Source organism: Lissotriton helveticus, chromosome 11 (assembly GCF_964261635.1).
Source record: "Lissotriton helveticus chromosome 11, aLisHel1.1, whole genome shotgun sequence".
In the NCBI taxonomy this organism is placed as follows: Eukaryota; Metazoa; Chordata; class Amphibia; order Caudata; family Salamandridae; genus Lissotriton; species Lissotriton helveticus.
This window is the reverse complement of record NC_136072.1, coordinates 318,497,095-318,512,951: the sequence shown is the minus strand read 5'-3', so window position 1 is coordinate 318,512,951 and position 15,857 is coordinate 318,497,095. Positions and strand designations below refer to the sequence as shown.

The window sequence follows — 15,857 nt, the reverse complement described above, 5'->3', positions numbered from 1 at the left end:
CTAACATTGCGGCGGGTGCAGCTTCAAGCTGCACCCGCCCCAATGTAAAAAATGCATGCACAGCATTTCCGTGCACAAAGCGGCAGGCACCGCGCGGTGCCTGCTGCATTGTGCACGCAAATGCAGGGGGGTACCATAGGTACCCCCCATGTGCACCCACCACCACCCCTTCACCCAGGGGGCCCGCAACGGGCCCCCGAAGTGAAGGTCCGTATGCTTTTCCATGGCGGCAATGCCGCCGTGGAAAAGCATATTTACACACACATCATAATATGGCGGACGGTGTCTCATAGACACCGCCTGCCATGTTATGGCTTTTCCGCCGCGGTCGGCTCCGACCGCGGCGGAAAAGCGGCGGACGGAATTCCAGACCCACCAGCCATCCTAATTTGGCGGTGGGTCTTTGGAGTCTCCGCCGCGGTTTTTCCGCATCCTCCAGGCCGGCGGACACTTCCGCCGGCCCGGAGGATGCGGAAAAACCGCCATCCTAATCGGCCCCTAAAGCAAGTATCCCTCAAGCTACAGAAACAGCGGACCGTTTAAAGCCTTCTAGATCTCCAGCAGAAGTGATGCTGCACTTTATGGTTTTAAGACTCGTTACAAGGAATAAAAGCACTTATAATTATTACCAAGTTTTTCCCTGATGGAAGGCAATGGCAGTTTCTAGTGAAAAACATTCTACTTGTTTTGCGCTTACTCCATTTACTAGTCACACATTTACGTAAACCTTCAGGGTGGAAATTTTCTTTAAATATTAAATGGTTGAGTTTAGGCTTTGAGTGTCAAGTTCTACACAACAGTACAAATAAATGCCAATGTAAGAACGGACACCGATTAAAATCATAAATATTTGCTTAATTAAGGCATTTTTGTGCTGCCCCAGGGAGATGCGTTGCATTTTCAGAGTGGAATATTGCCAAAACTTTTTTGAAGGGCAAGAAGCAAAATGATAACTAGAACACAAATAATAGTTGGTGAATAACTAAAGGATGAGTAATAAAATAGGCAACAGAAACTGAGTGTTCCAATGAAGAAGAAAGAACAATCAGTGTTGTGATGGTGCAGTACCACTGGCTGTCACTAAGTGTCCCTTGGGATGTCTTTTGGTCATACGTGGCACTGCACCCTCCTACATGACTAGGAAAAGAATATGGATCAGTGGTGAAAGCTGCTGACTGGTGAGATGGGGATCAATGTTCAGCGCCGGGACGCCCCGTTGGGGCAGCTGTGCGCTCTATAAAATACACAAATAAATAATAAATGTTCGAGTCTAGTGTTGGCTCAATATTCTGTGATAATGGACTGATAGCTTAATTTACCCCAGCCCATTGCTAGGTGTGCTAATTAAATAAAAACAACTCATGTAATATAACATACAAATAAGAATTTCATGCAGCGATCTTTGGCGTGCAGGGGGGTGGGGGTAGACAGCTAAGGGATACTGCAGATTATGCCTAAAGTAATCAAACAAAAGAACTAGAAAAACAGAAGTGGCCTCAAAGGGTCATGGGGGCATGCAAGCAGTGTTGTGGGAGGGGTGAGGAGAAGGCATGGGGAGATTAAGGGACATAAAGCGACCGAAAGAGTGTTGTGGGAGGGGTGAGAAGGAGGCATAAAGGGATAGAAAGCAAATGAAGCGATAGAAGTTTCATTGCACAAGTAAACAGAACAGTTTAAGGGCATAGAGGCAGCCAACTAAAAAAAGAGTTCTCTCTAAGTATAAATAACCTGAACAGTAAGAACACATGTAAGAGGGCCAGTCCTCATGGGAAGATTACGAAATTCCAAAAGGAGGGACTACTAAGTGTATTTACCAATGAAAATCCAGCATTTCAAAAGAACAGAAAGAGGAATCAATGAAAAAGATGAGTGTTTTTTCAAGCCCATATCCTAAATGCAGCATGTCACGCAGAGACCGTGCAAGCGCAGCCTAGGTGAGACCTCAAAAAGATTAAGGTGCTCTATTTACTGTACTGATTGCTGGAAACATCGTATACCAGCCCCTACCTATGTGCAGTGTTTGAACCAACCCAACACACGCATCACCAGTCAGGTGACCCTGCAAATAAAAAAGGGATAGTACATGTACCCTGAACCAGTTATACCTGCATCCACTATGTGTCTGCGTCCATCCTCTCTGTGGTATGTGAGCCTAGTTCCCTCGACTTTACAATTAAAACATGCCCTAGCTCTGAATTCCAATGTATCTTCCTTTCAGCTGCAGAAGAGCAGGCAACAACAACAAATATCCAAGAAGAAAACCGCCTCCTACAGCAGGAGCTCTGCCGTTTGGATGATCTGCTAGCGCACACAAGTGCCGAGCGGGATGAGATCACAATCAAATATCATGCTGTATGTGAGAGGGTAAGTCATCTGCTGCATTTCTCCTGCTTTTGAAATTGGGTCAACCCTGATGTTACAATTGTTATGTACAGTTCTAAGTCCAGACTTTCTTTCACAAAATCCCCCCCCCTCACACACACATACGCCTAAGATAGGAGGTGTATTAGAAAAGAATTAGGTAAAAGGGTTATATGATTTAGGATTGTTCATTCATAGATCAGCCATATGTTTCTTAGGGAAAGGGACTGGTGCTTCTGGTAAACATTAAAATGCATTGGAAAAGGTGCGTGGTCACAATATTGGAATAGCAGCATGCTAGGTAGGTTAAGAACTGAGGATAGCAGAAAAGAGGATGCGAACCATAATAAAAGGGCACCAGTGCAAGCTACAAGTTAGGATGTATGCTTCCAAAAATTGTCTGTTCATTTTATAGAAGTAATACAGCGGTGGGGGAGGTTTGGGTGCCTACAGCAGCCAAGGTGGCAGTTGTAGTTTAGTCGAACTGTCCGACACCTGATAATCTGCAGTGATCCCGTGCAAGCCAGTGTCGCAATATGCCAAAAAAGGTGAGGTGGCCGGTCCCTATACCAGAGGCAAGTAGTGGGACTGACTGCTGCCACCTAGGGCAGAGAGTGCCATGCCAGAGAGCAAAGGCTGACCCTCAATACTGTGCCTGCCTGGGAAGGTATCCCACCTGCATTGGAGTCCTTGGGATGTGGATCAGGGAGGCTGCCATCAGTCAAGGACTGGCACCCTCTCACTCCCCCTCCAAAAGACCTAGTGGCTGATTACCATGGTGGGCAAAAAAGCATCCCGACCACCGGGGTAGCAGAAAAGCACCGTCCGCAGGTACCGTGCCAAAACCAGCGGTCAGATTAGGATGTACTGTCCCAGGACAGGATCCCAGGATACACCGCCGGAAAAGCTGAAAATCTGTCCGCGGCGGTCAGATTTGCTGTGTAAAGGCCAAAGACCGCCTTTTTTCCAGTGGTCAGGAACACGTGGAGCTATCCGCAGTATTGCCACCGCCATCCCCGTATGGCCGGATTCTCTGCTGCGGTGTGATGGGCTGTTTGAGGTATCGGGATTTGACCGGCGGTCGTAACCACATTCCTCACAGCAGTACGTCTCTATTGGCTCCGTCCGCTACGGGTGCGGACGGAGATTTCTGGCGGAACCCGAAACACCACAACGGACAGGAAATGGGCTATCTATGCCAACCGTAATACGGCGGACGAAAGGACTGCCGATGGAGTGCGGAAAAGGGCATTTTCCGCCACTGCCAGCACAGCAGATGTGCCTCCACCCGCCATCCTAATCAGCCCTTAAGTGCTGGGCGCATGGATGACTGTGATACTCGGTGAGGCCTATGGCCATATTAGAGCAGCAAAGAGGACTCGCTATCATGGCCCCAGAGGGGCCACACAATATCCACTGTGCAATCAAGACCTGACCTCTCAGGTGGTGAACCGCCTGGAGAGACAGAACCAGAGCAGGTCTGTAGCACCACAAAAGTGTAGTTGAAGTTATAAAACCTGAGGAAGATTGGAACACTGTTCTCTGCCTGGGGCATAAAAAGCTGCAAACTAAACAGAGAATGGACAGCTAATCCTGAATAATATAGTTGCAATTTTAGGCTTCAAGCACATGGGTGGGAGACCCCAGGAGTCAAAATGCAGCACACACAATAGGTGGGGGACCCAAACAGGCAGCCTCTGCACCCCAGTAAAGAGGTAACAGAGGGGTTGGTGTGAGTGTATTTTCCCCCCTTTGCCCCACTTCTTCCCATAACCTCTGGGCCTACCCTTGAGTCCTTCTTCTATCTACCCCCAAGCACACCTTTATGATGAACGAATCCTGATATGACATATGAGGGGCACGACAACTTGGGGCTGCCGGAAGGGTCAAGCACCAAGACTTTACAATGCAATTAACAGTGAACAGCAGAGGCTAGCATGTAAGGAAATGATTCTAGAACATTCTAACTACTGAGTTGGCTGCTCATGCTTTCAGTCACGCAGCGCGCAGCTTGACAACGGTGATGTAAGAAACTGGGTTATTAGTTGTGTTGGATGCGAGTCCTTCAAGTAATGGTTCCCAGTCGGAGACAATTGTGGACTTAAATTCCCCGTTGTACTTTTTTTTTTTTTATTTGTTTATTGATTTTGCACAATATCAACACACCTCAGTAAGTTACAACCATTGCACTACAGCATTCTTCTTCGGATACCTTGTTATATAATGTACATGTTCAACAAGAGAGCACCTTTAGGAACATGTGTACTTATACATCTCACTACCTATTCATCAATATCGTTCGTCACCTGGGTTCTTAAGTAGTCTGTGCGGTATACCCAATAGTCGCGAGGTCTTGATCGAGCAGGTATATCCTCCTCATACGTGCGAAATGTGGTTTGACAATATGCCATGTCATCAATCCATTGTTTAATAGACGGTGTCTGTTTACTGTCACAGCATAAAGATATTCTACGTTTTGCGAGCAATAATGCTATCATGCAGAATTTGCGTTTCAAAGCCTTCACATTTGGTACCAATCCCAGCAAACAACTCTTTACAGTACATGCCACCTGAATCCCAAGCATTTTAGTTAACTTCCCGGTTACTTGTTTCCAATAGTCGTTAATTTTCACACATTCCCACGCCAAATGTAAAAAATCAGCTTGATCAGAGCCACATCTAGTACATTTCGCTTCCGGCCGTAAACCACATTTATAAAGCTTGGCAGGTGTGTGGTATGTTTGGTGTATGTACTTAACATGTAGCAGTCTAAGGTTCCCATTAGGGGTCAGTAGTTGTGTTAGTGTGCAGGTCGTTAGCCAGTCATTCTCCGTTAATGGGTCTGTCAGGGACGCATTCCATCTATCCATAGCTTTTTGTGATGTATAGCCTATTTCATCTTATGCTAACTTATAGAGCCGGGATACCAAATGTGTGGTATTAGGCGATGTGATGATATGTTGCAGTGAATGCAGATGTGCAGGTTCTTTGGGGAATTCTGGGTATAGGTCCTTTACGGCCCTCTTTAATCTGTGGTAGTTGAATTGAAACAGCGGAGTCTGGTTATGAATGTAGGACAGGTCTTGGTCAGTGTTAAAGACCCCATTGGTGTATAGATCGCCCATTTTTTAAATTTTTAATTTTTTTTTTATAAAGACCTTTATTGTTCCAGACAGGCTGTCTCACATTCACACAGCGTGTAGCCTACAACCCACTGGGGTCGGCTGTGATGGTTGGTAAACATGAAGTATTGGGCAAGATGACACAGCCATTCAGCCGACAACCCGGGGGTCCGGCCGGCATAGCATAAGTAGAACATGCGGACATAATATAGTACATAGCACGATTAATAAACAGGTCCATAGTTTTTCCCATTTTCCACAATCAGTAATGTAGGCACATCAGCGCGTCTACGACACTTGTAATATCTGGGCATCAACCTATATCCACAAAGAGTGTGTAGCGACAGAAAGAAATGCTAGGTATGGCGTGGATAGGTTACCAAGTGAGTGAAGATTCTGTGTGCGTGAAGTCGCTATGAAGTGAGCTTGTGCATATCAGTATAGTTCACTAATTATTATTATTTTTTTTTGTTTTTTGTTTTTGGAAGACCTTTATTATGCACAAGTTTGTCATCATACAGTTTACATTTTACGGCGCACAGGGGCCAGCCGAGCAGAGAATAATCAAGTAAATCCTTAACTGGATGACACAGCCATTTAGCCGGCAACCCGGGGGTCCGGCGGCGAATCTTCCGAAAATGCATTTGCAGTCATCTGGTATCTAGCTGAATAAGTGGCAGATCTATGATTTTGTCTTTCGTTGTCAAGAAGAACATTGCAGTTTTCATCTAGCATTAGTGCCATTATGGTAATCGCCCAAGTCCCCACAGATAGGAAGCAGCTGAGATTAGCCAATAGTGGGGGGGGGATTGTCGATATATGTTTCACCAGATTCGTGTTCGTAATGCTTACTTGGGTGCGGTAAAATGTGTATTGGTATAGCTCACTGAGGCATAGGAGCAAGCGTTTATGTTCGGCGGGGCTAGTCTGCAGCCGTTTTGATTAAGGCCCGGATATCCAGCAGTGTGGTGCATGTGTGTCTCCCCAGCGCTGTTATTGGGAGGTCGCAAAGGTTGAGGCGGTGGCCAATATACGGCGCAACATATCCTTGGCTAATGTGTGTGAGGCTGAATACAAGTCCGTGCCTCTCGTAGTTTGTAAGCGTTATCGTGTCTCCGCAGTCAGCGGGTAGCATGAGTTCAATAAGGTATCGCTTCGTGTTAGTGACATGATGCATCCGGTGTCTTCGTTTGAAATAAAAAAGGGGCCTGGTCAGGGAACACGACCAGTAAACAAACTGTTCCCTATGCCTATACAATGGCGGGGAAAACCTGGGGTTGTGTAAGCAAGTGAGGTCAAGGGGGGGGGAGATCATCATGGGCTCTCGTGGGGGGCAGCAGTTGCAAGGCGAGGCATGGCAGGATATCCTGCAGCGTGAAGGGAGAAATGGGGGGGAGGGGTTCCCGGGTTGGAGCTGTTAGGTGGTGCCTGTGGTGCATAGTCAGAGTGCGAGCTAGTGCTCTGCGGGGCGCAGGTGCAGCCCGTTGGTGTGGTGATCGTCCTTCTGTATGGGGGGGGAACGTTCCCCTGTCAGCATCTATAGTTGGCGTGGGCGTAGGCAGGCTGAGGCAAGGGCAGTGGTATGTGCGCAGCGTCAGGTGTAAGGTGGAGAAGTATAAGTGCCTGTATCTGCTAGGGTAGGGCGTGAGGCCGGAAGAGGTGAGGGGGTGGGGGAGAGGGGTACAGTGCAGTGTTCGCTCTTGATGCTGGTTGACATCGTAATGGCGACGATGCCTGTTATCTCAAGTTATCCCCTGCTCCTGGCAGGCTTGCTGGAATGCTTTAAGGAGGTCATCCCAGAGCTGAGCAATAGGGAATTTTCGGAGTCTCGCAGTTTCCTCCCGGTGGAGCACCGTGCCTTCCGCCCGTGCCCAGTTGGTAAAGGAGGCGCGCCAGTATCGAGTGTGTGGGGGGGGTCGCGGCCTTCCAGTGCTTAGTAAGCAGGCGTTTGGCCGTTATGAGTCCTGTTGGACTTGGCCCTTAGGGCAGGTTCACCCCTAAACTTTTTGCTTTTATTTGTGACCCAGTGTTAGTGATTTTTGGGTCTCTGCGCACTTTTTCCCTGTGTCCCAGGGTACAGTGCGTGCGTGTAGTATGGCTGGCCTGCCCTCCCATAGGAATGCATGGGGAATGTGTGGGTCCCTGGTAGTTCCTGATGTATGGGGAGTGCAGGCTCGAGTTTGGTATGTGTGAACTCGTGAGAATGAATTCTGCGCAATGGTATGTGCGGCTTGTATGTGTCTAGTAGGGAAGTACTACTTCTGGACATTGATGTGTGTGTGCAGTGAGGGTGCTGGAGCGTGATTGGCTGGAGCTGGCTGGCATGCCAGGCTCCAGGAAGTCTGGATGGGTCTGCCCGGTGGTGAGTGTGAGATCAGCATGCTGATGGCTGGGGAGGAGTGCACCTGGTCCTTGATGGGCTGGGGTTTTCCCCACACAATGCTGGCTCCGCCCCCCTGTGGTGTGTCTAACGACCCTAGCCTCCCCAGTGAATGAAAGGGGTGGTTGGGCCATCCAGGGTACTCCCAAACCAGCTGCAACTGGTTTCCCCCCACCCTGCACCCTGAAGATAAAGGAATTTACAGTATAAGAAGGGGCTGTGTCCCCATACAATTTGGTTCACTGTTCTACTTTTGGATCCTTGCCAGAGGGGGCTGTTGCTGCTGCTGGGGCCAGGAGGACCGTCACTTGGCTTGTCTCCCTGCCTGGAGACCCAGTGTGCTGGCTCTGGCCCTGCCTTGCCCCCCTGCCTGCCTCCAGACCCTGCTGGAGCTTTGCTTTTGCTCTTAGCGCTAGAGAGCGCTTTATTTCATGCCCCCAATCGCTGGGTGCGCTTTATTCTGATTATAGCGCCAGCAGCGCTTTATTTCCCTTATAGCGCTTGGGAGCGCTTTGCCAGGCCAAGCGAGTGCCAACCTCGCTTTATATTCTAATTCGGAGGCCGGTGTCCACCCGGCATTTGCCCCGTTATTTGCGGCGCATCGCGAGTGCCCACCTCGCTTTATATTTATTTTTGGACGCCGGTGCCCACCCGGCATTGCCCCGTTTTATTTAATTTGAAGGCCGGTGCCCACCCGGCATTGCCCAGCAGATCACCGCCACAGCCCCGGGACCGAGCGAGTGCAGCCGCTGACGTCACCCGGAGAGCCGCGCTGTGATTGGTTACAGCTGCCGGAGGCTCGCCGCGTGACTCGCGACGTGATTGGCTGCCTGCCTGAGAAGCAGGAAGCAGCCTGCCGAGGCTCCCGAGGGAGAAGGGAAGCCCCGCCGAGGAGAGCCGTCCCGCCAGCGAGGCCCCGAGGAAGAGGAGCCCCGCCTGACAGAGACCCGGTGAGTGCAGGTGCAGGGTCTCCGGGTTCTTCGAGCGGCCCCAGTGGCAGAGGGCCGCTCCCACGTGGGCGGCATTTCTTTGTTCTTTGAGCCCCGAGGCTCCGAAGGGGCATTCCTTGGTGATTGGAGCCACGAGGCTCCTTGGGGGCATTATTTGATTCTGAGTCCCCCGTGAGGGACTCCAACGAGAGGGGCCATTCTTTGTTCTCTGAGTCCCCCCTGAGGGACTCCAACGTGGCCACAGTATTGATTTAGGAGCCCCGAGGCTCCTGGGGGCAATTTGTTTATTTAGAGCCCGAGAGGCTCCCACGCCCACAGCGATTTACGAGCCCCGAGGCTCGAGGGGGCATTTTATTGATCTTTGAGCCCCGAGAGGCTCTGGGGCCATTTTAATTGTTGTAGAGCGCTGAAGCTCTTAAGTGCCTATTTGTTTTGCGAGCCAGAGAGGCTCTTGGGACACGAGTGTGGTCAGTAGCCCCGAGGCTCCCACACAGTGTCTCCTCCCCACCAGTGTTCTTGAGCCCACGTGGCTCCAACGTTTGCCTACCTGTGATGTACAACTGTCCAGCACTTAGTGGACAGTTGCTACGTTTAGGCTTTGTGTTCTTGGCTGCCTGCGCAGCCTCCCCTGACATTGAGACTCAGGGCATTCCAGCCCTTTCGAGGCCAGTTGGCCTGGGGGACAATTCTAGTGTTGTGCCATGTGCACCCGGCGCAATTTATGATTTACTGCTATTTTGATTCCTGCGCAAATGTTCTACCTGCACCTCTGAATGTGTTTTAATGTTTCATGTGCAATTGTTTGTTATTACCTTTGCTAAAAGTGACCTGCTTAGGTGATTCTTTGTCTTATTCCCCTTTGCTAAAAGTGACCTGCTTAGAGGAATGTTTGTTGTTACCTTTGCTAAAAGTGACCTGCTTAGGTAATTGTTTATGTTTTATTCCCCTTTGCTAAAAGTGACCTGCTTAGAGGAATGTTTGTTATTACCTTTGCTAAAAGTGACCTGCTTAGGTGATTCTTTATGTTTTATTCCCCTTTGCTAAAAGTGACCTGCTTAGAGGATTGTTTGATATTACCTTTGCTAAAAGTGACCTGCTTAGGTAATTGTTTATGGTTTATTCCCCTTTGCTAAAAGTGACCTGCTTAGAGGAATGTTGATGTTTTATTGCCTTTGCTAAATGTGACTTGCTTAGGTGATTATTTTAGGTTTCCTTCCCTTTGCTAAACGTGACTTGCTTAGGTGATAGGTTTTCCTTCCATAGGTCCTGATGATAAGGTCCTAGTTCCCTGCGTGATTTCCCTACAGTGTTTAGGGTGGCGTAGGAGGTATTTTCCCTTTACCAGTAGTTACTGGTTGTATGCTACATTTACCATTTCTGTGTTACAGTCATTATATGTTTATGCGCTAAGTGTTATACCTACAAGTATTATTTCTAAAAAGTGCATACCCCTGACAGTGGTCCAGGTGGCCCTGTCCTGTACATAATCCCTTGTAAATCTTGCCCGTGCCTGTTGGCACATTGTAAAGTATGTGTGTTATCTAATGTGTTTTTATTATTATAATACAAAGGCTATTTTTGATATAACCTTGTGTGGAGTTTCCTTTGTGGTGGGCCTAGGGTGTTGTCGCTGGGGTGCGCGCGCAAACGCTTTACACATCGCCTCCGAGATTAGCCTTGCTGCTCGCGTCACGTTACCTAGAGGGTGAGCAGGGGTTATCTTGGTGTGTGACTCCCTTGCCCTGACCTTAGAAATGGTGATCCCTGACTGACCTTGGCGCAAGCCTTGGCCAGCCGGAGGTCCCGTTTCTAACAAGTCCCATGTCCCAGAAGCGCGTCCGCACTTTGTTAAGTTTCATGCGCTTGTACAGTCCCAAGATGCATGCCTCCCACGTGCGTGGTATCTGCTCATCAGTGCTACGTGTGAGTAGCGTTACGACTTCGTCCCAGTACGTTCGTATGTCAGGGCAGTGCCACAGCATGTGCAAAAAGTCTGCTCCGGTCAGAGAACAGCGTGGACAAGCGGCATCAGTGGTTGAAAAATATCTATTTATTTTGTCGGGCGTGAGATAAGCACGGTGTAATACGTAGAATTGAATAATTTTGAAGCGGGGGTTGCGTGGGATATATGTCGGTCCGGCTAAGATCATCGCCCATTCTTTGTCAGTCCAGTCCCTTCCCCTGTCTGTCGCCCACTTTTCCCGTAACGGCAACATGGACGGTTGCGAGTGTGCCTGCGCCAGCCAATGGATGACGTGTGAGCCGTTACCCATAATGTGCAGATACTGCATGAAGCTGTGCATCGGCAATTCCTCGGTCACGTCGCCCCAGGAAGCAGTAAGCGTGCGTAAGACAGACGCGTGTAGCAGGAACTGACCAGCTGGGAGTTCCGTGCTAGCAGCCAGGTCCACGAAGATGAGCAGTTCCCCGTCTGCATACAGGTCACTCAGAGTGTCCACCCCTGCCCGTGTCCAGCTGGTCAAGCGAGTCTCAGTCAGTGCGCCCGTCGGTCCTGGAGTGCCCAGAAGGGGTAGTATCGGGGCATATGGTTTCGTTGCCCGGGTGAGTCGCAAACATCGCAGGAAGCACTTGCACGCCACCGCTAGGTGCAACTGGGAGGGGCAGGGAGTTCGGGTTATCGGGTGGAACAGCGTGCAAATTTGTACTTGCGTCCAGGCAGCAGTGCCCGAGGCAGTATCTTCGAGATGGTTGCCACTGAGCCACCCCGTCACCCATTGCATCTGTGCCGAAAGGTAGTACAGCTCCATGTTGGGAACCGCCAGACCTCCCGATTCAGTTGGCATGTATAGCTTGGTCAGCGCCACACGGGGCCGGCCCGTATTCCAGATGAGATTACGCAGCATAATCTCCAGATCGCTAAATATTTTATTGGGCACATACGTGGGTATATTGGCGAAATAGTACAGCAGTCTAGGCAGCACTATCATTTTGGTTAGTGCTATACGACTCGGCACGTTGAGGGGTAGGGTGTTCCAGAATCCGATTTGCGCCCGAACCGAGGCGATTGTCCGCAGGAGATTCCCCTCCAGGATGTCTATTGGATCCCGGTATATTCGTATCCCCAGGTAGCGGAACGTAGTGGGGTGCCATTGCAATCTACCTCCGCCAAGGTGGATGTCGCATTCGGGTGTTTCCGGGCTAAAGGAATAAGCCCCCGATTTGGACCAATTAACTCGTAGCCCTGACATCTCCTCGAAGGTTCGGAAGACGTCGGTTAGGGAGGCAGGGATTTCGGTTATGTCTCTAATGTACAGCAGTAAATCGTCTGCATACAGCGACACTGCGTGTAGGCCATCCGCCAGTGGAATCCCCCATTCAGGTCCCTGGGCCCTGAGGATTGTGGCCAGGGGCTCCATGGCCAAGGAGAACAGGAAAGGCGACAAGGGGCAGCCTCTTCTAGTGCCCCTTCGCACCCGGATGGTGTCTGAGAGTAATGTGCCCGTGCAGACTCGGACTGTCAGTTTGTCATACAGCAGGCCCACCATGGCTTCATAGCCCCCCCCCTAGTTGGTACTTCTCCATAACTGCTCTCAGGTACGGCCACTCAACCGAGTCAAAGGCCTTCTCTAGATCTAGTATCAGGCATCCCGCTCTGGGCCATTGCTGGGTAGCATACTCTTGTATCCGGAAAAGGCGGCGGATGTTGTGGGAGGTGTGGCGTGTCGGGACAAAGCCGTTCTGGTCCTTATGCACCAGGCGGGGCACATAGGGGGCCAGTCTCCGGGCTAACGTGGAGGCCAGTATTTTGTAGTCTGTATTTAACAGTGCCAGGGGGCGATAAGAGCCCATCCGTGTGCTGTCCTTGTCAGGTTTGGGGATGGAAATCAGGGTGGCCTCATTTAATGTTGGGGGTAAGGCTGCATCCTCCACTGCTGCAGCGTACATGTTCAGAAGTTCTGGGATGAGGATATCCGAGTCCTGCCTTGTAAAATTCGGCTGGGAGCCCATCTGGGCCCGGGGATTTGCCGTTAGACAAGTTAAATATTGTGTCGCGGACCTCATCAGGCTCGAGCGAGGCTCCCAATTCGTCTTGTTGCGCAGTAGTCAGCTGTGGCATCTGCAGAGGGGTGAGGTAGTCAACAATGTCCGGGTGGGGGTGTGGTAATCGGGAGCGATATAATGCATCATAGTGGGTGGTGAACGCGTCATGTATCTGGCGCTGCGAATACAATAGGCCCCTCCCTTCTACGTGTATTGCTACCACTGGGGTCGAGCGAGTCTCTTGTGAAATCAGCCAGGCCAGTAGCTTGCCAGGTCTGTCACTCAGGTGGTGCGTCCTCGCCGAATGTGCTGCGTAGTTGATGTTGCGGAGTCGCTCCAGTAGGCGCGCGTGTTCTGCGCGTGCCCCTTGCAGCGAGTCAGCACCGCCCTCAATAGCCTCCTCCTCCCTGTCGAGCAGGTCAGATTCCAGCCTAGTCAATTCGCCCTCTAGTTGTTGCCTCATGTGACCCTGTGTCCTCAAACATTGTCCTCGGATCACTACTTTGAAGGCATCCCATTCTACCTGGGGGGAGGACGCCGTGCCAGTGTTGTCCTCAAAGTACTGAGCAGCACGTGTAAGGAGGGAGTCGCGGAAAGCCGCGTCAAGTAGCAGTGCAGGTTGTAGTCGCCAGGTGGGTATGGGGGGGCGCGGGCGGTCCCAAGCTATGGATAAAAAGTGTGGGTTATGGTCCGAGTGCGTGCGGCCAATGTAGTGCATATCTGTTACAAGGGGTAGGAGTTCAGTGGACGCCATGAATCTGTCTAGGCGGACATGCAAGTCGTGAGCGCCTGAGTAATAAGAGTAGACCCATGTCCCAGGGTTGTGTGATCTCCAGACATCATGGAGGTCCCACTGCGCGGCCCACTCCAGCAGTGCCTTTGTGGCACCACGCGTAGGAGCGCCGATGGGGGGCGGGGAGGAGCGGTCTAGTGTTGTATCTAGTGTGCAGTTGTAATCTCCACCCAGTAACCATGGAGCCGCGTGCCAGGTCGCCATTATCGTGGAGAGGCGCGCCAGGAAGCCTCCCTGATCAGTGTTTGGGGCATACAGGGACACTAGTACTACTTGTTGCCCATCTAGCCTGCCTTGTGCAGCAACAAACCTGCCCTCCTGGTCTATTGTAGTATCTGTAACTGTCCAGGGGGACCCATATCAGTGTACCGCGAGCATATGAGGAGTAGACTGTGGCATAGAGTTGTCCGCGCCATTTGCGGTGTAGTGCTAGGACCTCTGCCTTGTTCAAGTGCGTTTCCTGAAGCAGTGCTATGTTTATCTTGTGTCGCTTTAAGTACAAGTAAATTTGGTAACGCCTAGCTGGTGTGTGCATTCCCCTGATGTTCCAAGTGCATATTCGTATCTCAGCCATAGCTTCCGTGGGTGTAAGCTCCTCCAGCCCCCCCGCATGTCAAATCCTCAAGCATGACTCCCCACCGAGCCCAGGGTCCCATCCCCATCGCAAAATTGCTCCAATTTCTCAGCACAAAATGTGATGATCTCCAGAGGTGTAGAAGGGTAGGGAAAAGGGGGAGAACATATAGCCTCAACATGGCAACATAATCTAAAATGCCAAAAGGTCGGCTGCACAACATGTCGCCGTCCAAACACTCGAATGAGCTCGTAAACTATACAGTTCTAGGGGGTATCGTGTGACTTATGTTGTAACAATAGAAATTACAGTGTTGTCCATGGGGAGTGCGGCATCCCTCCCGGGTGGGGTAGAGAGGCCGTTGCTGTCTGGCAGATGCCCAGTTCCTGCCGCTCAGCGCGATGCCAGCGGCACTCCCAAGCATCGAGTGGTGGGAGCAAGGCTTCCGGGGGAGATCCTCCTCCTCGAACGGCCTAGGCAGTGGCAGTTGGCACGTGCAGTGCTACAGTTTAGGTGATTATTTTGTGTCAATGGGTGACTAAGCCGTGTGTAAATAGTATTCACAATACCTGTCTGGAGCCCAGTGTTCCAAGGTGAGCAGGACCCAGTAGTACGCAGCTGTGCAGTTCGCTCCCTGCAAGGAGGGTCTATGGGGCGCTTGTGTGACCGTGTCCTCTTCGTGCTGTAGGGGCAGGAATCTACTTGGTCCAGTTCAGCCAAATAGGTCGACAGTTTGCGGTGTGATGTCCGGGAGATCCTCAGTGTGTTGGGAATCTGGTAAGCCATAGATCGCCTCATCATCGCTCGGGACAGGCGTCGGGCTGGTGTTCAGGGCAGGGGACTGGGCCGGAGAGCTGCTGATTTCCGCTACTCTGCGGAGAGCATCTTGTTGTTCTTGTATCATCACATTTGTGGATGGAGAGTGAGCCGGCGATTCTCGAGCGCGGGGAGGCGCGGGAGCCCTGCGCCGGCGCCTCCTTGGTCCTCGTGTGTGTTCCGTGGTAGCAGTCCCTTGCGCTCGCCTAGGTACGTCAGGCATGTTCTCATCAAGCCAGGCCTCGACCTCGTCAGAGTTCATGAAGAAGTGAGTCCTATCTTTTGCCACCACCCGTAGCTTGGCGGGGAAGAGCAGTGCGTATTTAAGTCCGGCTTGTCGCAGTCTTCTTTTCGCTTCCAGGAAGGAGTGTCTTTGTCTTTGCACTTGCACAGTGTAATCTGGAAAGAACATTACTGTGGCGTTGTCAATCCGGATCTCGCCTAGCTTCCTGGCTTCCCGCAAGATCGCGTCGCGGTCTCTGTAGTTTAGGACCCGTAGGATGAGAGGCCTGGGGTTGGAGCCAGCGGAGAGGGGTTTCGTGGGCACTCGGTGGGCACGTTCCACCACAAAGTGGGGCGATAGTGTGTCATCTGGCAGTAGTTCTCGTAGCCAGTCTTCCACTCTCTGCGTGGGGTCCATCCCCTCCCATTTTTCCAGAATGCCCACCAGGCGGATATTGTTCCTCCGTGCCCGCCCTTCTGCGTCCTCAGCGCGGTCCTCCAAGAATTCTACCCGGTTAAGGAGATCTTGTATGTGCTTGTCCGACTGGGTCACCTTTGGTTCCAGTGTTGCCATCGTGCCCTCTAGGGTCGTGGTGCGATCTTGCAGCTTTTTGTGGTCAGCTCTGAGGTGGGTTAG

At 51.0% G+C, this 15,857-nt stretch overlaps 1 protein-coding gene across 1 annotated transcript in view; it reads left to right on the top strand.

Annotated features, from left to right (window-relative positions):
- CROCC2 (ciliary rootlet coiled-coil, rootletin family member 2) overlaps nucleotides 1-15,857 on the top strand; it is a 1,301,560-nt gene that overhangs the window by 56,659 nt on the left and 1,229,044 nt on the right. Inside the window, exon 3 of the mRNA XM_078665477.1 lies at nucleotides 2,219-2,364. Coding sequence (XP_078521603.1) covers nucleotides 2,219-2,364 — 146 coding nt within the window. The remainder of the gene's footprint in view (nucleotides 1-2,218; nucleotides 2,365-15,857) is intronic.